Raw genomic sequence first — 21,992 nt, forward strand, 5'->3', positions numbered from 1 at the left:
GAAAAGATCAAAGGTAGAAAGTGTATTTGTTTCGCACATTTTGGCGAACTTTTGTAAAGCTTTATGAAATGGTCTGCTGGGTACAAACAAACAACACAAACAGCTGTTTCATAAATGCAGATACTATCGTCTGTCAGGGTGAAAAATTAATTCAAATTAGGACATTTTTAATGCAAATTAACTCTGCTGTCTGTCTAGGGTATTAGTTTTCGAAAGAATTTTACCTTTGTTTTTGCTTCAAAACAAAAAAAAAACAAATTTGAAAAACACACAAAAGTTTGGACGTGTTTCTTTTGCACACATTCTTCTTTCAACATACAGAAACAGGCTGTAAGTGTAACCGGGGTATTAAGTGCAAGTGTAAAATGGACTTTAAATAGCTCTTGCAATAAATGAAACTCTTGCATAATTTTTTATTAACAGTTTTATTTAATTTGTACACTAGAGTGATTTTATAAAACTAAAGGTCTATCTTTACATTTTATTGTCTAAAAAGTTTTTTTTTGCAGTTTCTTTATTTCATTGGTATGTGCTAAATTAATATTTATCGTTAGATCGAATATTTCGTTATAAGTTTCCCCACATGCGGAACATTGGTGGCCATGATATATTATGTATCCGATCAGGCCGGACTGAGTCTTAAAAATTCTGCTTCAAATTTCGGTCCAATGTATACGAAATTTATGTTTGTCCATTCTGTAAAATCGTTCCTGTAGATTCGACGCGTGGTACCTGCGACTTAGATTAATGCATCTTTTTACAATGCCTATCAAGACCTAGTTGCGTGGCAAATCTTTTATGGCATATTTCGCAGATATACACTGACGACTCAAGATGTTTAATTGCCACATGTTCCCGGAGACTATCTGATCGTCTATAGCAATTACCACATATTTCACATTTATGTTCAAGAGGTGGTTGAGTTTCTGGATGCTTCGTGTAAGAATGCCTATCAAGACCAAGTTGTGTGGTAAATTTAACATTGCAAATTTCGCAAATATACTCTGAATCTAAAAACGAGGAATGTTTTTTTCTCATATGTGTCCGCAGATGAAAAGCTCCTCTAAAACATATGCCACATATTTCACACTTATGTTTTTTATCGGGTGTTTGAGTGGAATGAGCTCCTGGATGCATCCGGTCATAATGCCTATCAAGACCTATTTGAGAGGTAAATCTTGTATTGCATATTTCGCACATATACTCTGAATCTATAGACAAAGGATGTTTATCTCTTATATGTGACCGTAGAGATTTAATGTCTGTATAAGAACGTGCACATAGTTCACATTTATATTTAAACGTGGAATGAGCTTCTGTATGCATTCGGTTGAAATGCCTATCAAGACCTTTTTCTGTGGTGCATTCTGTATGACATATTTCGCAGATATACTCTTTATCAATCAAAGAATGTTCTTTTCTCATATGTTTAGTTAAATTTTGTTTCATTTTATAACAACTACCACATATTTCGCATTTGTGTTCAGTGGGTGTTTGAGTTTCTGGATGCGCGCGGAAGGAATGTCTATCAAGACCTATTTGTGTGGTAAATTTGTCATTACAAATTTCACAAATATAGTTTGAATCTATAGATGCAGGATGTTTACTTCTTATATGTGCCCGAAGACTTTTGGATTCCGCATAACAACTACCACATATTTCACATTTATTTTCAGTAGGTCTTTGTGTTTCTGGATGCTTCCTGATAGAGTGCAATTCAAGACCTACTTGTGTGGTACATCTTTGATTACAAATTTTGCAGATATACTGGGCATTCGTAGACAAGGTATGTTTTTGTCTCATATGTGCCTTTAGATATTTCTTGTATGTGTAAGATTTACTACACAGTTCACACTTATGTACACGGGCAGATAAAATAACAGATCTCTTCTCATTATTATCAGCACTGTTAACGTCTGTATCACCATTGGTCTCAAGGTCTTTACTATCTTCCTCATCTGTGTGTACATCCATTATTTCTAATTTGGGTAAGGATATCTCTTTAGTTGTTGTAGTAATTAGATGCTGTTGTGTAACCTGTTGCTGGTGAAGTACATCATGGGTAATTACTTCCTTACGATCATTAGATTTCCATGAATAGATGCTAGCTGAATCTTCTGGTAAAAATTCGTCCATTTCATCTACGTCTTCTTCTTTGATAACAGTAATTGTGGATTCATCGATAGTCTCTGGTAAAAATTCTTCCATTTTATCCAAGTCGGGTTCATCTTTTTTAATATTAATTCCCATATTTGTAAAATTTTCAAGTTTTGTTGAATTGTAGCTTAGTGTATTTGTATCATTGGTAGAATCTTTAGAATCTTCCTGTTTATAATCATTATCAAATGGTTCAGTTTTTATGGAAAAAACTTCCGACATTTTTCCTGGGAATATTTTCGTTTTCAATTGAGGAAAATAATTTTACAGCAAAGTATTTAGTGGTGGCTGTAAAGAAAATACAAAGTTTTCGTATGTATGTTTTTAAGTTTTTTTGTGAAACATTTTTTTATATTACAATTTTTAAATTTGATAACACATTGAACTCAAGTATAAAAAAATCACATTTTATCTATCTTAAGCTTATGAGCTTTCCAAAAAAATGCAAAATTTTGTGTTAAAATTCCAGTGAAATTATTCTTGTGTGGACCACAACATTTGTCAGAAAACTATCATAGACTAATGAATGCATAGATGAAGGATTACTAAATTTTTCCGCGGTCAAGTCACTCAAACACGAAAACTCAAAAAAGTCCGAAGACGATTTTTGGGGAGAATGGCAATATTTTCTTGCATATTTCTGTCTGAGAATAAAGTTTACATCAAAAACTAACCCCATGTAGTCTTTTGCCAGAACAAAATATACATATTTACTTGTATTTTTTGGCATTTTACATTGAATTTCTTAGTCACCACAGTCAATTCCGTTCCTTCGTCTATAAATTCATTAGTCTAACTACTGATCATGGCACAATTACCCAGGTAGTGGCATCGTAAAATTTTGAATATGTTATGTCAAAACTTTCTTTATGTTGTTGAGGAAATTACAACAAAAATATTTTTTTTATAAAGCGATTTGACTTTTCATATTCGATCAGCTGGTGTGATACCACTACCTGGTAGTTCTGCCATGCTACTGATTCACTTGATCGTTTACATTTCAATGCAACATATACGCTCACTTGCTCTCAGTAAGCGCATACTGCCTGTAGCTGGAACAAATATTTCTTTAATTTTTATTTTCTCAAGCAAACGTTAACAACGAAACAAGCATAATAAGATTTCATAAAGCATTAAGTCTGTCTGGTTACTTTCCCAGCAAGAATTGTCCAGCAAGAACTTTCTCTTTTGCTAGAAAATTTTAAAAAGTAAACAGACACCTTCCCAGCAATAACCAGCAAGCAATCAGCTGACTTGCCAAAACAGAACAATTTGTCCGCCATTAAAGGAAGCAAACACGTTGTATTTTATTAAAAATAAAAAAGAAAATGAAACAAAAAAGTATTTTTCCACTTTACAAATTTGTTCTCCATTAAACAATACAATTAGACTATGTTATTTCCACAATAAAATTGTTTTTAATGTTCACAAACATAAATCAACAAAAAACTAAAAACAGCTGATTGATTGTTTTCAGGAAGAAGAAGAGCTTGCAAGTGCTTGCTAGAAGAAATTTGTCCAGCAAGAATTTGCAAGCTCTCAGTGAAAGAACTGTCAAAATGTCTCTCTCGAATCGCCCTCTTTTGCTGGCTTTTTGTGTTAACAGACGACTTCCAGCAACAATTGGTACAAATTGTTACAAAGTTTAGGGTAACCAGACACAGCTATTATTTACAAGCATTCATTAACAAATGCTTAAGAAGAATTTGCGGCATCTTTTGGTCAAATAAAACTTCCAATGTAGAACTATGGAATAAAACTAATGAAGAACCCAATAAACGCCAGATCACAAGAAGAAAGTGGAAGTGGATAGGCCACACCCTGCGAAAAAGTCCCAACAGCATTTCTAGAATTGCTTTAGACTGGAACCCCCAAGGCAGTAGACGTCCAGGTCGTCCGAAGAACACTTGGCGCAGAACAGTTTCCATGGAATTAAAAAGAATGAACAAGTCGTGGGAAGAATTTAAATGTACAGTCGGACCTCGATTATCCGTGATGGTCGGGACCGGAGGCATTACGGATAATCGATTTTACCGGATAATGGAGGCAATGCTTTTATGCAGTTTCTGAACATATTTTTAAGTAAAAATGACATAATATTGTACAATAATATGAAAATTTGCTATTTTTTATTAAATTTGTTACGGTAATCCGCCAAATTTCAAAAGGATACATAATATCATCATCATCAGATTCATCTGAATTGACTTTGCCCCATGTTTTTTGTGATACCATAAATACACAAATTGTGTTATACGGGAGAATTTCCAGGTTTCGTTTGCTTACGTTTTGTTTGCTTAATCAGATTAATTGGAAAGTGTGTTTTTACACCCGGGCAATGAGTTTATAACGAAAAATAGAAGAAATGGAAAAAAGCCCAAAATTTCTTTTCTATCACGGATAACGGAGGTTCCCGAATAATCGATTCACGGATAATCGAGGTTCAACTGTATTTGTAACAATAGAATAGAATGGAATTTTCTTGTAAATGCCCTATGTTCCCAAGTGGAATGAATAAAGGAAAAAAAGATTTCATAAAAACATTTGTGGCCTGTTCCCGTACTTTATAAAGTGGTAAAAGTCGTAAAAGTTGTAAAAGTCGTAAACGATTTTCATATAAATTTTGTGTACGGGAACGCAAAATGTGTAAAAGTGGTAAAAATTGTAAAAAAAAAAAACTTTAGTTCTGGAACAGAGCTTTGATTAATGAAAGAGTAAAAATTTAATTTTGTAATATTAATTTAATTATTAATGTTAATTATTTTGTGTTGTTTTTTAGTTTGTTTTGTTTTTATTGGTATGAGAAAGACAACAAACGCGAATGGTAAAATAAAGAGGACACACAAAAATCTTAAATTTCACGTTAACGTGTGTGGACACTAACGAAACTTGAAAAGAAACTTTAACGAAATTGGTTTCAAGAAACCTTGCTAGTCTGACCATCGACTATGTGCATAGACTAATAAAAGTATAGACAGAGAAATTATAGTGTACTTGTTTTTTGTAGGTGTCGCCCAAACGGAAATTACGCAGACATCTCAATTGCACAATATTTTGGGCGAAATTGCAAAATTTTGTTGAATATTTTTATATGAGGATGTAGATCCGGCCAAATAATACCCAAATATTGTCTTTTACCACATAAAATAGTTTAAAAATTTATAGTTATTGCCATTTTAAAAATTGAGTGCATAGCTGACTGACTCAATTCACACTCAGTGAGAAGAGCTTCGTTCCCGTACTTTTTAATAATGAAACTCGTAAAAAAGATAATTGCAAAAAATTTGTTCTCACACACAAGTTTTTTGAAATAGTTCGGGAACGGAAAAATGGAAAATACGTCAAAAAAACTGGAACAAATGTCAAAGTCGGCGTATCAGCCAATCAGACGCCGGTAACCAAGTTAATATTTTTTACTCGCCAAAATTTGTCGTGTAAAAAGTTTTTAAAGAGAGCGTCATTCAGCGCCATTTTTGTTTAAAGAGAAGTGAACATTTTACCATAGACAAAAAAATTTATAGACGAAGGGATACTCAATTTTGCGCCGTCAAGCTACTCAAACACGAAAACTCAAAAAAGTTCGAAGACGATTTTTGCGGAAAATTGCAATATTTTTATGGATATTTTTGTCTGAGGATATTGTTCCCATCAAAAACTAACCCCAAGTTGTCTTTTGCCAGAACAAAATATTTATTAACTTGTATTTTTTGGCATTTTATTTTGAGTTGCGTTTTCAGCATACTCAATTCGAACATACTCGGTGAGAGCATTCCGACGTCTATGTTTTCATTAGTCTATGATTTTACCACTTTTTTGTGTACTGGAACGCTTTTTCGGGTAAAATGTGTAAAAGTGGTAAAAATTGTAAAAACTTTTTAGTTCTGGAACAAAGTTAAGATTTCTCTGTCTATACTTTTATTAGTCTATGATATTTGCTCTGTTTCAGAACCTGCAAGAAGCTACTATTTTTTACTACGATAGCATTTTTCCTTTATGTTATCGGAAAAAATAGTAAACATTAGTAGATTCTTGCAGTTCTGGAACAGACCAATTACTTAAACAGCTGTTGCAATAAAGTAAAAGTGAAATTTTTGTATAATTTTAATTAACAATTTTATTTAATTTGATTGATTTGATTTTATAAAAATAAAGGTATATCATTAAATTTTATTCTGGACATTTTTGATGAGCTCTATCAAAGGTATAGAGTTACATGAGGATACAATTCGGCAGTTGAGCGAATTGTTATATACCTATATGTTAGTGATTTCACAGAATCACTTATGTGATTACATGATTTGTAATAAAAATGTTTGAATTCGCCGATAATCATGACAAACTGGTGATAATTCATTGTCTGAAATTTTTTGCTTGTTTTGCAGTGCCTTATTTTTGTTGGGATGTGCCCATTTAATGTGTATCGTTAGATCGAATATTTCCTTTCCATTGGTGGCTATTATTTATTAAATATTTGATTCACACATTTCGTATACATTTTGGTACATACCCGTGAATATCGACCCAATCATGATCAAATTATAAGCAGGCGTGAAATGGTAGGTATGTTGGATAACCCAACGAAGTGTATAGACTTTAACAGCCTGTTTCTGTATGTCGAAAGAAGAATGTGTGCGGAAGAAACACGTCCAAACTCTTGTGTGTTTTTCAAATTTGCTTTTGTCCTGAAGCAAAAGCAAAGGTAAAATTATTTCGAAAACAAAAGGTCGGGCGTGTTTCATTCGCACACATTCCTCTTTCGACATACAGAAACTGGCTGTAAAAAATGCTGTTCGATATAAAAACTTGTTCATTAAAAGAGAACTGAGAAGTATTACAAGTATTTGCAAATACTTTTTACCTGCGAAGTTATCGAAGATACCTATTGTCAAGAAATTGTATGAAAATCTAAGTCCCAATCTACATTAGGAAAGTTTATTTGCGGCAAGTCTCAGTTTGTAGCAGACACACGTAAGGTGTATGGAAGTGGAAAAAAATTGCTCGTAGCGGCAATTTTCAGGAAATTCCTTTTCTAAGTCCTTGTTTATACAGGGAAAGTTGATGGGAAAGAAAATTGAGTTTATTGGCGAGGGAGTAGAGAGGAATAAGAGGGGGTACACACACCTCTGTACTGGCAAATTCTGTTTTGTTTCGTTTTTCTTCGTATACAACCTGAAGTTGGTTGCAGATTTGTTTTTTTGAAACAAACAACAGCGGAGACAATTAAAAAAACCATTTGGAAGAAAAACTATTTTTTTTAAGCAAAAACAATTCGAAATATGTGGAAATATCCAAATAAAATGCAATTCAAGGGTTCCTTTCATAATTAATTGTTTATCACACACGTCCATTTTTACTTTTCATTACAATTTTGCCTTGGCTTTGTTTTTGAACGGCGCAATGAGAAAATGAGTGTGAAGAAGAATAAGAAAAATTGTAAAATTGACACAAACGTGATTTCCGTGTCTAAACAACAAGGAAATTTTAAAAGAAATTGAGAAGAAAATTTTTCTTTCCAATTTGAATGTCTAAACAGGGTCTAATTTTCGTTTTTGGCATTATTTCCAATGTTTGTCCGTGTTTAGACACACAAATTTCTCGGGAAAGTAAATTGAGTTTTTAGGCAATAGGGGGTAGGAAAGAGTATTGAGGTGCTCTTTCCTCTCCGCTCTCTCCCAAAAAACTCAATTTACTTTCCCGAGAAATTTGTGTGTCTAAACACAGACTTTTGAAAACAAAACTTGCCGAAACAGAGTTGCTTTGTATAAGTCCCAATTTACATTAGGCGAGTTTACTTGCGGCAATTGTCAGTTTGTCGGTGAGAGAGGGTGTTGAGGGGCAAAGGGTTACCATATCCTCACCCCTCTCTTCATCAAACTGACAATTGCCGCAAGGAAAATTGCCTAATGTAAATATGGACTATATGCAAGAGGCAAGTTTAAAAGAGAACGAAAAAAATTGCCGCAAGGAAAATCGCCTAATGTAAATTGGGACTAAACAAACATTTTGGCAGCTTGAAGAATTTTCGGTCCTAATATAGTTGTTGTTGTGCTAGTTATGACCTGGTAAACAGATTTTTGGCCCAGTGAATGAGACATTTCTGCTTATCATTACACATTCTGTACAGTCATTATCCGTAAATCTATTCTGTAAAACCGCGTGATACCGGTGCAATAATTTAATGTTTAATCTTTTTACAATGACAATCAAGACCATGTTGTGTGGCAAATCTTTTATGACATATTTTGCAGATATACTCTGTATCTATTGACGAAGGATGTTTTTCTCTCATATGTTTCCGTAGATTATGCTCTTCTGTATAACATCTACCACATAATTCACAATTATATCTAGCAGGTATTTGAGTGGAATCAGCTCCTTGGTGCGTACGGTAAGAATGCTTTTCAACCCCTTTTTGTGTGGTAAATCTTTGATTGCAAATTTTACAAATATACTTTGTATCTATAGATGAAGGATGTTTTTTTCTCACATGTTTCAGTAGATTATGATCTTCTGTATAACATTTACCACATATTTCGCAATTATGTTTAGCCGGTGTTTGAGTTGAATTAGGTTTTTGATGCGCCCAGTAAGAATGCAAATCGAGACCTTTTTGTGTGGTTAATCTTTGATTACATATTTCACAGACATACTCTGTATCTATAGACGAAGGATGTTTTCTTCTTATATGTGCCCTGAGATTTTTAGATTCTGTATAAGAATTACCACATATTTCACATTTATGTTTAGTAGGTGTTTGAGCTACGAGTGAAGATGAAATTACAAATCTTTCCTTATTATCGCTGATACTACTAGCGTCTTTGTCACCAGTGATCGGAGGAGGACCACTTCTATCATTCTCATCTGTGTGCATATCAATTATTTCTAATTTGGGTAAGGATATTTGTTGAGTTATTGCATTAGTATGGTGTTGTTGTTGTTGTGTAACTTCCATACAATCATCGGATTTCCATGTCAGTAATGACGGTGGGTGGCAGCTAGGTGAATCATCTGGTAAAAATTCGTCCACTTCATCCACCTCCTCTTTTTTGATTACATCAATTGTGTATTTATCGATATTCTCTGGGGAAAATTCTTCCATTTTATCCAAGTATAGTTCTTCTTCCTTAATATCATTTCCCATATTTGTAAAATGTTCAAGTTTTGTTGTATTGTAGCATAGTGTATTTGTATCATTGTTAGGATCTTCCTGTTCATAATAATATTTGGCAAACGGTTCAGTTTTTATAGATACATTTTCCGACATCTTTACTTTGAATATTTTAGTTTTCAATTGAGAAAAACAATTTTACTCAAAAGTATTACGGCGGACTGGCTGCAAAAGAAAAACAAATATTTCGTATCTATATAAATATGTTTTTTAGTTTTGAAGATATAGCAGCCCTAAACGATGGTAAAGGTAACGGATAAAACTATTTTCTTAAATTCATTTAGTATTTCCTCTAGTAAACTAATGAAATTTTTTTAGCTTATAGGAAAAAGCGGAGGCGAAGCAGCTCCCTTCTCACCCATAAGCTCAAAACATGTTCATGAACATTTTCGTAGTCTGGTAAACGAATTATATCCAGATTTACTTTAGGCAATGTTCCCACTAAACCAAGTGCGGCTTTTTGAAAGCAAAACATCTTAAAAGTTGTTATAACATTTTTATTCTATAACCATACATATGTTATAATACAAAGTTAATTTCTTTTACATTCGTTATAGACTAATTAATTTATAGACGACGGAATGCTCTCACCGAGTACGTTCGAATTTTGTTAGTTTTTGCATAGACTAATGAATTTATAGACGACGGAAAGCTCTCACCGAGTATGTTCGAATTGAGTATGCTGAAAACGCAACTCAAAATAAAATGCCAAAAAATACAAGTTAATAAATATTTTGTTCTGGCAAAAGACAACTTGGGGTTAGTTTTTGATGGGAACAATATCCTCATACAAAAATATCCAAGAAAATATTGTCATTTTCCCCAAAAAACGTCTTCGAACTTTTTTGAGTTTTCGTGTTTGAGTAGCTTGACGGCGCAAAATTGAGTATTCCTTCGTCTATGTTTTCATTAGTCTATGGTTTTTGATGCAAACTATATTCTCAGATAAAAATATCCAAGAAAATATTGTAATTTTCCCAAAAATCGTCATCGAACTTTTTTGAGTTTTCGGGTTTGAGTGATTTGACCGCGGAAAAATTATGTAATCCTTCGTCTATATATTCATTAGTCTATGATTTATATTTGGCAGGTGTTTGAATGACGAAGTATGTTTATTTCCGCATAACATCGAACACGTAGTTCACATTTATGGTCAATAGGTGTTCGAGTTCCTGGATGAGTCTGGTAAGAATGCTTATCAAGAGCCGTTTGTCTGGTAAATATTTGAGTACAATTTTCGCATATATATTCTGTATCTATAGATGGAGGTTGTTTATTTCTTATATGATCCCGGAGGTTTTCAGATTCATTCATGTTTAGTGGGTATTCGAGTTTCTGGATGCGACCGGTAAGAATGTGTCTTAAGACCTTTTGGTGTGGTAAATCTTTGATTACATATTTTACACATATACTCCGTATCTATAGACGAATGATGTTTCTCTCTTATATGTTGACTTAAACTTGTTTTATTTATATAAGAACTATGACATAGTTCACATTTATGTTTGCTACTTCTTTGATTGCTATGAACTGCGGTATGTGTCATATAAGAATGCTTATCAAGACCTTTTTGTGTGATAAATCTTTGATTGCAAATTTCGCAAATATATTCTGAATCTATAGACGATGGATGTTTATTTCTTATATGTGCCTGTAGGACTTTAGATTCGCCATAATAACGGCCACATATTTCACATTTATGTTTAGTAGGTAATTGAGTTTCTGGATGCATCCTATAATAATGCTTATTAAGGCCTTTTTGTTTGGTAAATTTTTGATTGCATATTTCACAGATATACTCTGTATCTATAGACGAATGATGTTTCTCTCTTAGATGTTTACGTAAACTTGTTTTGTTTAGATAAGAACTATCACATATTTCACATTTATGTTCAAAACGTGTTTGAATGGAATGAACTCCTCTATGCATCCGCAAAGAATGCTGATTAAGACCCATTTGTGTGGTAAATCTTTGGTTACAAATTTCGCAAATATATTTAAAATCTAAAGAAGAAGGATGCATGTTTTTTATATGAGCCCGTAGAACTCGAGATTCCCTATAACGACGACCACATATTTCACATTCATGTTCATAAAGTATTTCAGCTACACTAGAAGATGAAATAACAGATTTCTCATCTGTGTGTACATCAATTATTTCTAATTTGGGTAAGGATATCTACAGAATGTTTGTGTTAGTGCGATGTTGTTCTGTAACATGTTGATAGGCAGTAACTTCCATACGATCATCCGATTTCCATGTGAGTGATGACGACGGTGGGTAGCAGCTACGTGAATCTTCTGCTAATAATGTGTCCATTTCATCCACGTCCTCTTTTTTAATTATATCAATTATGGTCATATCGACATTCTCTGGTAAAAATTCTTCCATTTTATCCAAATCTATTTCTTCTTCCTTAATATGATTTTCCATATTTGTAAAATTTTCAAGTTTTGTAGTATTGCAGCATAGTGTAATTGTACCATTGTTAGAATCTTCCTGTTTACAATGATTGGCATTGGGTTCTGTTTTTATGGACAAATTTTCCGACATCTTTTGTTTTTGAATACTTTAGTTTTCAATTATGGAAAACAATTTTACTCAAAAGTTTTAAGGACTGGCTGTAAAAGAAAAACAAATATTTCGTATCTATATACATACATTTTTTTTTAGTTTTTGTAACAACATTTAATTTTAGTTTTTTTTTAACACGCCATATCTTTGAGGATATGGCAGCCCTAGACGATGGTAAAGAAAACGGATAAAACAGTTTTCTTATGACAGGTATACATTTAAAATTTTAAAATTTATAGAAAACACAAAATTTTTCAGAAAAAAAGGATGACTGAAGAAGAAGGAAGAATGTTGTATTTCCTACTTAATTCCACTCACATTTCTTGTCCATTAGTTCAAAATCGCGTAAAAATTAGAAACAACAACTAAATAAATAACTGAAAGTCAGTATACATAGACTAATAAAAACATAGACGAAGGAATACTCAATTTTGCGCCGTCAAGCTACTTAAACACGAAAACTCAAAAAAGTTCGAAGACGATTTTTGCGGAAAATGACAATATTTTTATGCATATTTTTGTCTGAGGATATTGTTCCCATCAACAACTAACCCCAAGTTGCCTTTTGCCAGAACAAAATATTTATTAACTTGTATTTTTTGGCATTTTATTTTGAGTACCTTTTTCAGCATACTCAATTCGAACATACTCGGTGAGAGCATTCCGTCGTCTATCTTTTCAGCAAAAATCGTCTTCGAACTTTTTTGAGTTTTCGTGTTTAAGTAGCTTGACGGCGCAAAATTGAGTATTCATTCGTCTATGATTTCATTAGTCTATGCTTAAAACGCAAAATTATAGGTAAAACTTTACGACGACTTTTTATTCGTCGTTAATTACCGAAATGATAAGCATTTTAATTTTACCGATTTTTGTCGGTAACTCAAAAAATGAGGTAGAGAATCCCACTACTGCTCAATTTAGTGTATATTAGTGTATTTTTGTTTAAACTTCCCTAAAAAACAGAAAACAAGAAGTGAGAAAGAATGTTACTATGAATGGCAAAAGCTTTGTTCCAGAACTAAAAAGTTTTTAAAATTTTTACGACTTTTAAACATTTTACCCGAAAACCCGTTCGCACACACAAAAATTTTTTAAAATGTTCACTTCTCTTTAAACAAAAATGGCGCCGAAAGACGCTCTCTTTAAAAACTTTTTACTCGACAAATTTGATCGTGTAAAAAATAGTAACATGGTTACCGGCGTCTGATTGGCTGGTACGTTGCCTTTGACATTTGTTGCAGCTTTTTCGTTTTTTTCCATTGTGTTCCCGAACATTTTGAAAAAACTTTTGTGTGAAAACATTTTTTCTCTCTTTCTCTCTTTTACAAGTTTTACTATTAAAAAGTACGGGAACAAAGCTAAATTGTGTCGAGAACAGACCGTGTTTAGATATTCAAACTGGAAAGAAAATTTTTCTTCTCAATTTCTTTTAAAATTTCCTTGTTGTTTAGACACGGAAATCATTTTTGTGTCAATCTTATAACTTTTCTTATTCTTCTTCACACTCATTTTCTCATTTTCAATAATCTGTAAGGAGGATCTTAAATGGAATAAAGCAGAAGAATTTATACATGCATTTTAATTTTGATATTTCCACTTATTTCGAATTGCTTTTGCCTAAAAAATAGTTTTTCCTCCAAAAGGTTTTTTCAATTGTCTTTGCTGTTGTTTCTCGACAGAGAAAATAAAATGAAAAAAAAAATGCAAAAACAGATCTGCAGCCAACTTCTGGTTGTATACGAAGAAAAACGAAACACAACAGAATTTGCCAGTACAGAGGTGTGTGTACCCCCTCTTTTACTTCTCCATAACTCCATAAACTCAATTTTCTTTCCCATCAACATTCCTTGTATAAACACGGACAATCGGGTTAATTCGTTTACGTCGTTCGACAGGCGAACAACGCAATTCAAAAGCTCGTGGAACATGAATATTTACTCAGGGATGCCAACTGTTCCTAGGTAAAAATCGCTACAGAAAAGTTGCCTTAAAAACCACCACAAATCTCTACTGACTAATAGGCCATTTAGGTTTTATTTGCTAAATTCGGCCAAATTTAAAATGTCAAAATTTGTAAACAATGCGGAAATATTAAATTTGCTTTGATATATAGTATATGTCTAAACGATAAAATAATTCTTTATTTGCTCATTAGTTTGTATTAGCAGTATAATTTGCTAACATTTTCAATATTAAACAATAAATTTGTAATTTGTCGTATGTTTTTGGAGACTATCAGCAAGGTTATACTAGAGCTTTTTGCCGGGTTAACCCACTTTATGAGAATTTATTTGCTTAATCTGGTCAAATCTGACCAGATTTGCCAAACAAAAATTCAATCCTCTCATGGCTGGATTTATTTTCGGCATTAATCCACCAAAACTGCAGTGTTGTATTCGATGTTTGTGCAAAAAAATCCAATTTTACAATTGGTCATATTAGATTTTATGATCTTTATAAATCTAAAATAAATCTAAAGTTATTCGAAAATTATAAAATGTTTTTGTTTTACATTAGGAAATTTTTAACAACAACTACCACGTTAAAAAGTGCAACCCTGAGTGTACAATACTCGAATATGTAATATATATGTAATTGTTCCACATACATCCCATACTCCCATCCCATCCCATATTTTTTTATATTTTTTTAAATTTTGCATATGATTTTGTATGTATACATACGTAAAAAATATCAGCTGACAATTTATATCCTCGAAAAGGTAAGTGTAACCAGCATAGATAAACCCACTGGGACTATTAAACCCAGTGGGTTAACCTTCACTAGTGTAACCGGGCTATAATTAAATTTACAACAACTTCTTTTGACGTTTAGTAATTGTGCTATGAACAAAAATCAGCTGACTGCAATTTAAATCCTTCAAAGGTTTATCTATGGATCTATGGATTTATTAAATCCAGTTGAGAATTTATGGCTAGGATAAGGATATGGATATGACCAAAAAACACTACGAACATATGTAAAAACGGCAGAAATAATCAAGTGTTACACAGAAAGAGAGAAATTTAAAAAATCGCAGGTACATATTTTTGTTGAATTCTTCAATAAACATATCCCAATTCCCATGCCTTTTTGGATTTTTGAACGCTATCTGGCCCCTAAAAATATGCATATTTCACCCGCTGCACAATATACTATTTTTCGTTTGCTTTAAAAGTGATGACAATATACAATGTAGCGTAAAATCGCGACAATCGCTACTGTAGCGATTTAAAATAGAAAAATAGCTACAACTCCTAAAAAGTGTTTTTTTGTACGTCAAAAATCATCAACCACCGACTTGGAATCCCTGTATTTACTCTCTTAAAGTCCTTGGTCAAGTTTCCCTTGTCCCTTCAGGGATGTTTGTGGAACAATTATGAAGTCCTTGGTCACACTTGCAAGTTTCTTGAAACGAATAATGGGAAGAGGCAACATCGCAAGCACAGAAAACCATGTGTAGCGGTTTCACTACATCATACACCTCGTCTATAAACTCGAAGTCGCCATGTTGAAACAGCGGTAGTGTGACCTTCGACAAACTATTTTCCAGATTTACATTAGGCAAAGTTCCCACTAAACCAAATTTGGTTTTTTAGAAGCAAGATATCGTAAAAACTATTACCTATAAAGTTTTTATTCTATAACCATACATATGTTATAATACAAAGTTAATCAGGGCAATAATGAATACAAATCCCGTGCGGAATTTGTTCCCTTTCCCCATTTTCACAATTTTTTATTTCCCTATTTATGTCCAAAAAGGGAATATTTTTGTTGATTAGACAAGAATATTCCATAATTAGGAGATTCTAGCATTTTTCCACGTTTTAAAACAATGATTTTTCAAGAATGTCACCTTTTAAAATTATTTTCTGTGCGGAAAAATTCCGAGGGGAATATGCATGATTGCCCTGAATTTCTTTTACATTCGACCATATTTTGTATTCTCTTTTTAAATGGTATTAAAATTTAAAAAAAAAAATGTAATAAATTGTTTCCTAAATATATTTTTTTTCGTACAATTTCGCCCAATGTGAAACACTGTGAGAGGGAACCAAATGACACACACTCTCATTATCATCCACACACAGATGTTTTGACATTTCACATTCTTGTTTTCTTTAATAAACACTGCCTTTTTGTAATGGGGAAATACAAGAATAATTATAAACATACCTTGAATTTGATGTGAGATGATGAACATTGTTTAATAGCACTTATTTATTATATTCTGTTATAAACTTCAACAAAAAATTAAAAGTAAATAACGCGTAGGTACGAAGTGAAGAATGGTGCCGTTCGAACTATCTTTTGTTGACATTTTAACAAGAGACCGACCCATGTTGTTTCGACAGAGTTTGTAAGTGAGAGAGAGAGAGAGTTAAAGGAGGGTTGCTATTGAGTGCAGGCAGGGATGCCAAGTTGGAGTTTTTTCCACTACTTGTGGTGATTTTTGACGTACAGAAACAACTGTTTATGAGTTGTATCGATTTTTATTTTAAATCGCTACAGTAGCGATTTTGGCTGTTTAAGGTAGCGACTGTAGCGATTTTACGTACGATTGTTTATTATCATCATTTTTAAAGCGAGAAAAAAAGAGTATGTTCTGCAGCGAGTGCAATATTCATACATTTAGACGGCAGATCATGTTCAATAATATAGAAGAGCATAGGAATCGGATATTCTTTTTGAAGAAAAGGATACAAATATGTACTAGCGTTTTTTTAAATTTCTCTCTATCGGTTGGTCTGTTCCTTTAATTTTGCAAGCGGTAAAACCGGTAAATTTAGTAAAAGTTGTAAACTGCTCCCATATGAATTATATTGTATGTGAAGTAAAGAAACGCTTTTCGAGTAAAAAGTGGTAAAACTTGAAAATTCTTGCACGTAAAGGAACAATACTTGTGTAACCATTGATAATTTCTGCCATTTTTTCGCATTTTCGTAGTGTTTTTTGGCCTTTATCAGTAGAGATATGTGGTGGTTTTTAACACAACTTGTCTGTAGCGATTTTTTTTTTCTCGGAACAGTTAACATCCCTGAGTGCAGGGCTTTCAGATAATTTCTATCAAAAATCGTCAAAATTACGATAAATAAAATAAAAATCGTCAAGTCTATATTATTAAATTGTCAAAAATTAATATGGGCACATTTAGTTATATTTAAATATATTTTTAATTAATAGTCTGTTCCAGAACTGCAAGAATCTATAATTTTTACTATTTTTTTCGATAACATAAAGGAAAAAATGTTATCGTAGTAAAAAGTAGTAGCTTCTTGCAGGTTCTGGAACAGAGCATACAATAAACATAAAATGGATATTCAAGTTAGTAAACATGTTTTTACTTTATAGATAGGATTCTACCCGGTTTTTACCCAAAACTTGGGTAAATATCCAGTAAATACCTTTTTTGGGTGTTTATTTGGGTATTTAAAATTGTATTTTGAAATGAACATTTTGTTTATCTGTCATATATAAAAACAATAACAAAAACAAAAAAGACAAGAAAATCGGTTTAAATTTGCGGTTTCAATATCTTACATGTTTCACATCTATTGTCGACCTCAGATGTGGGCTGCAGGCTGCAAAAAATACAATTATATAGAACATATTTGCAAAAATATAGAGGAATATGTATTGAAATATAAAAGTTATAATCACATGGAACAAAGTGATAAAAAATTGTTCCATCTTTGCTTCAATAAATTAAATACTTCTAAATCGAAAATTAAAGTTCTACAGGCCTATTCTGTAACTTTTATCGATTGAAAAGTTGTTAAAATTTCTTTTGTTTTTGTAACAATTACAAAACAAACAAATGAAATTGTTGAAAAAATAAACAATGAGTAAAGTTGATAAAAAGTTATTGAATAGGGGGGCTGATTTTTGAAATGTGTTTTTAAACTTGTAAGTTTTTAAAATTGAAGCGGATCAACTTTTATTATTATAATTTTCCTTATGTACATATTTTATTTTACTACTTTACGTATACGTTTTCACTAATTCAATTAGTATTACGCAACATATGTTTAAATATTTGAATTCAACGGTTAAAAATGCAACCATGTACATATTTTGTAAATAGTACTAATAATTACATCTTTGATCTTAATACCATTTTGTACAACTAATACTATTCGCGTCTCATCCTAAGTACTTAAGTAAATCAAAATTTCAATAAAATCGCTCTCATTCTTTAGCTAGAGTTGAAGGCTTAACATCAATACCACGCTTGCCCAAGTTGATGGACCTAGATGTTTTGCTGGAAATAATAGCTAAATGGAGAGTCAAGTACCATTTTAAATTAATTTCGTTGTTTTGTTCTTTTTTATTGACGCCCAACTCGTGGCCATGTAACACGACCACTCTATCGTAAACAGCCGAGGACAACAACAACATTGAATGCGAAGCGTACGTATCTGGTGAAGATCAGTTGGCACAGTTTACAAAACTTATCTAGACAAGCGTTATGATGGTAATCCCATGCGTTTTGTACTAGGCGATCCCAGAAACATAGAGATGTGTCTGTTGTGTATCAGTTTTGAACAACATCCATCGACAATCATCCGGATTACGCAAGCAAATTTGTGGATTGGCGTAAACAAGAACGTCAACTCCTTCGATCAAGCAAAGGCATTGATCAAAACACACATTTACGTACAAGTATGAATGCAAGCAGCCAAGACGACACAGGCACATTCATCTGTATGAAAATGTGGGTTGAAAAACAACATTGTGATGATGTACTACAACAACCACACACAAAACATCAAGAAGAAAACGCACAATGGTGAACCGACGCACATCAAGCAAGAACAACAACGTCCGCACACATCAGCTCAAAATGTGCGTAACGTTCAGCCGAGTAAATCAACGCTTGCTGTGTTTGTCGTGCATATTGTGTTTACAAGCAGAACATCAATAACGCGAATATTAGAATCCCAGCAGAAAGATGTTTATCCAGGCAATTTGTGACAATTGTAACTGTGTACTTACTGTTGAAGAGATTATCGCTGTATTTGGACAACCTTAGCAGCCAGAAGATTCGCAGTTGTTATTCAAGATTCTGTTGACTGCCAACCGATGACCTTAACATATCATAGCTTTTTCCGACGAGTTTTACCAGGTTGTTTGGAGAACCAACAATTCGTGGAGCAAAATTACTCTAGAAGGAGATTATGAGGAGTTTTACCAGCTTGTTTGGAGAACCAACAAGACTTGCGCAGCTTTACTCCAGGGGGAGATTTCGATGACAGCCCGTTACATAGTTTGGAAATGCAACAACGACTTCCTCTACACACCATTATTGCAGTGCTATTGAGGACATACCCGATTCAACAACCCATAAAAATCATGCAGTTTACCGCAGCAGATTCAACAACTCATTGTTTCTGATGCTTAATCGGGACGATTGGAGCATCAGAAGGGGGAGACTGAAGCGGATCAACTTTTATTATTAAAATTTATCTTATGTACATATTTTATTTTACTACTTTACGTATACGTTTTCACTAATTCAATTAATATTACGCAACATATGTTTAAATATTTGAATTTAACAGCTAAAAATGCAACCATGTTCATATTTTGTAAATAGTACTATTAATTACATCTTTGAACTTAGTACCATTTTGTACAACTAATACTATTCGCGTCTCATCCTAAGTACTTAAGTAAATCAAAATTTCAATAAAATCGCTCTCATTCTTTAGCTAGAGTTGAAGGCTTAACATCAATACCACGCTTGCCCAAGTTGATGGACCTAGATGTTTTGCTGGAAATAATAGCTAAATGGAGAGTCAAGTAACATCTTAAATTAATTTCGTTGATTTGTTCTTCTTTAAAATATTAATTTCATTTCTGAAAAAAAATTATGCTTTCTTGTCAAAGCGTGGTTATCTCGGAAAGTAGAGTAGATTAGAGGAGAAAGCCGACCAGAGAAAGAGCATACCGAAAAACCATTGAAATCACCTATATCTCAAAAAGTCAAAATGGCGTACTTAAGCATGATACCGACGCTTTGTCAGCACGGTGACCAAGGAAATTAATATAAAATGCCAAAAAAATACAACTTAACAAATATTTTGTTCAGACCAGAGTCTACATAGGGTTAGTTTTCGATGGGAACTGTCGTAGTAAAAAATAATAGCTTCTTGCAGGTTCTGGAACAAAGCAATAAATATACAAAAAATTGTGGTTATTTTTTCCAAAAATCTTCTTCGAACTATTTTTTGAGTTTTGGGGTTCGATTGATTTGACCGCGGAAAAATTGAGTAATCCTTCGTCTATATCTTCATTAGTCTATGCTATAATAGCTCCGGAACATACGGTCCGTTGGGTGTTGCGTCACGCGTTAATAACAACCACATGAAGTTTTCATGTGGTTGTTGTAACGCGACGAAAAACGGACCGTATGTGCCGCGGCTTTAAGTAATTATTTCATTGAAATCAATCTTCATAAAAATTAACTCGACAAAAAAAGCTCTAATGTAGACATAGTACTATAAGATACCAATTGTAATGGCTTGGGTATAGACCTTAAACCAGTGGTGAGGAAATTCGTTAAAAATATTGTTAGATAAAAAAAATAATTTTTTTTTTATATTGTTTGTTAAGCTAGGTAGACCTATGTTTGTGTAAATAAAATTCCTTCTATTCCATTCTTCCCGACGTTTCGTCAATGTTTGTTGACATCTTCAGGGGATTCGTCTATTTTATTAAAAACGTCAAATTAATCTATCTAATCTTCATGACAATATAAAATTAACTTACAATAATTAAAAATATATTCACATGAAGTTCTTCGTCAATAAGCACATATAATAACACAAATTCTAATTGTATAGCTGGTTTACATTACGAAATCGAGTCGATTTCAAACTGTCAATTCCTTTGCTCAAACGTCAAATGAAATCGAATTGATTTCATTTGAGTTTTCATTTGACGTATACGCAAATGAATTGACAGTTTGAAATCGACTCGATTTCGTAATGTAAACCAGCTTTTAGAGACAACTTAAATCTATATCATAGAGTTTGTATTGCAGCGCGGTAAAGGTAGAATTAGACGTTACCTAACCAAACCTATGGAAATCAATGTATTCAATTTGTAGTAACTTAACATAATGTCATAACCATAACCATAAGAAACCAATTGGGTTTTGGTTTTCTATGGTTATGGCGTTATGGCTATGTCACGTCTAATTCTACCTTAACTAGTACTGATGTTGTTCGTGTCTTCTTTCACTTTCATCGTCCTATTTATCTTCTCTTGTATTCGCAAGCTTTCCACTGTGTATCTTGTTCTTTCTCTATTTATTTTGTCCAAAATTTTGACATTGTCAAAGTTTGCTTTATGTCCAGTTGTTGTAATGTGTTGCTGGTTTTTGAGTTCCCTTTTCGACGTCTGTTTTGTGTTCTCCTAATCTTGTTTGTAATGATCTTTTTGTTGTGCCTATGCATACTTAATGTTTCATTGGTTATTTTAGAATAATTTAAACATAAATATTGTTTAAATGAATGATCAGACATCAAAGGATTAGTATGTAGCATGGTACAATCATTACATGGTAGGACACAGCAAACAGCTGATTACAATTTTTTCTATTGGTTTGCTTATTCTGTCAAATCAGTATACACAACTTGTATATGTATGTGTATTGTTTTGAAAACTATGACAAAATATTTTATACTTATTAAAATTCAGTCGAAATGAAAATTGTTATTACAACATTTATTGAACTGAAATTCATGAACATTGTGATGAAACAAACTTTTGAACATATACGGAGCTGACTCTGTAAAGAAAACTTGGCCTTCCATTCATTTTTCGCGTTTTTAGTTATTGATCCAAAATATCAAATAAACAGTACAACCTGTTGCATATTCAGTTATGGTAATTCTGACAGAATAAGCAAATACACCCAGTAGTGCGATTCTCTAACTCATTTTTTGAGTTACCGACAATTGTCGGTAAAATTAAAATGCTTATAATTTCGGTAATTACCGATGTTTTTCGGTATGTTAGCGACGAATAAAAAGCAGTCGTAAAGTACTACCGATAGCAAGAGTATTGTCAACTTTTAATTGA

General features: G+C 32.8%; 2 protein-coding genes across 12 annotated transcripts in view; one reads left to right on the forward strand and one right to left on the reverse strand.

Annotated features, from left to right (window-relative positions):
• LOC141403759 (uncharacterized) overlaps positions 1-21,992 on the forward strand; it is a 567,712-nt gene that overhangs the window by 454,200 nt on the left and 91,520 nt on the right. The gene's annotated exons all lie outside the window — the stretch shown is intronic.
• Positions 410-16,245, reverse strand: LOC141403767 (zinc finger Y-chromosomal protein 1-like). Of its 5 annotated transcripts, none has more exons than XM_073986700.1 (3): positions 16,080-16,245; positions 8,683-9,490; positions 410-2,445 (listed from the first exon to the last, which is right to left on the reverse strand). In XM_073986700.1, exons 2-3 carry the CDS (start codon positions 9,419-9,421, stop codon positions 2,351-2,353), a joined length of 834 nt encoding a protein of 277 aa, XP_073842801.1. In that variant the 5' UTR covers positions 9,422-9,490; positions 16,080-16,245; the 3' UTR covers positions 410-2,350. The 5 variants fall into 5 exon arrangements, with proteins under 5 accessions (XP_073842801.1, XP_073842799.1, XP_073842798.1 ...); XM_073986698.1 differs by lacking the exon at positions 8,683-9,490 and adding an exon at positions 11,810-11,947; XM_073986697.1 differs by lacking the exon at positions 8,683-9,490.

This window comes from Musca autumnalis, unplaced genomic scaffold (genome assembly GCF_047663935.1).
Source record: "Musca autumnalis isolate F117 unplaced genomic scaffold, ASM4766393v1 scaffold_4, whole genome shotgun sequence".
In the NCBI taxonomy this organism is placed as follows: Eukaryota; Metazoa; Arthropoda; class Insecta; order Diptera; family Muscidae; genus Musca; species Musca autumnalis.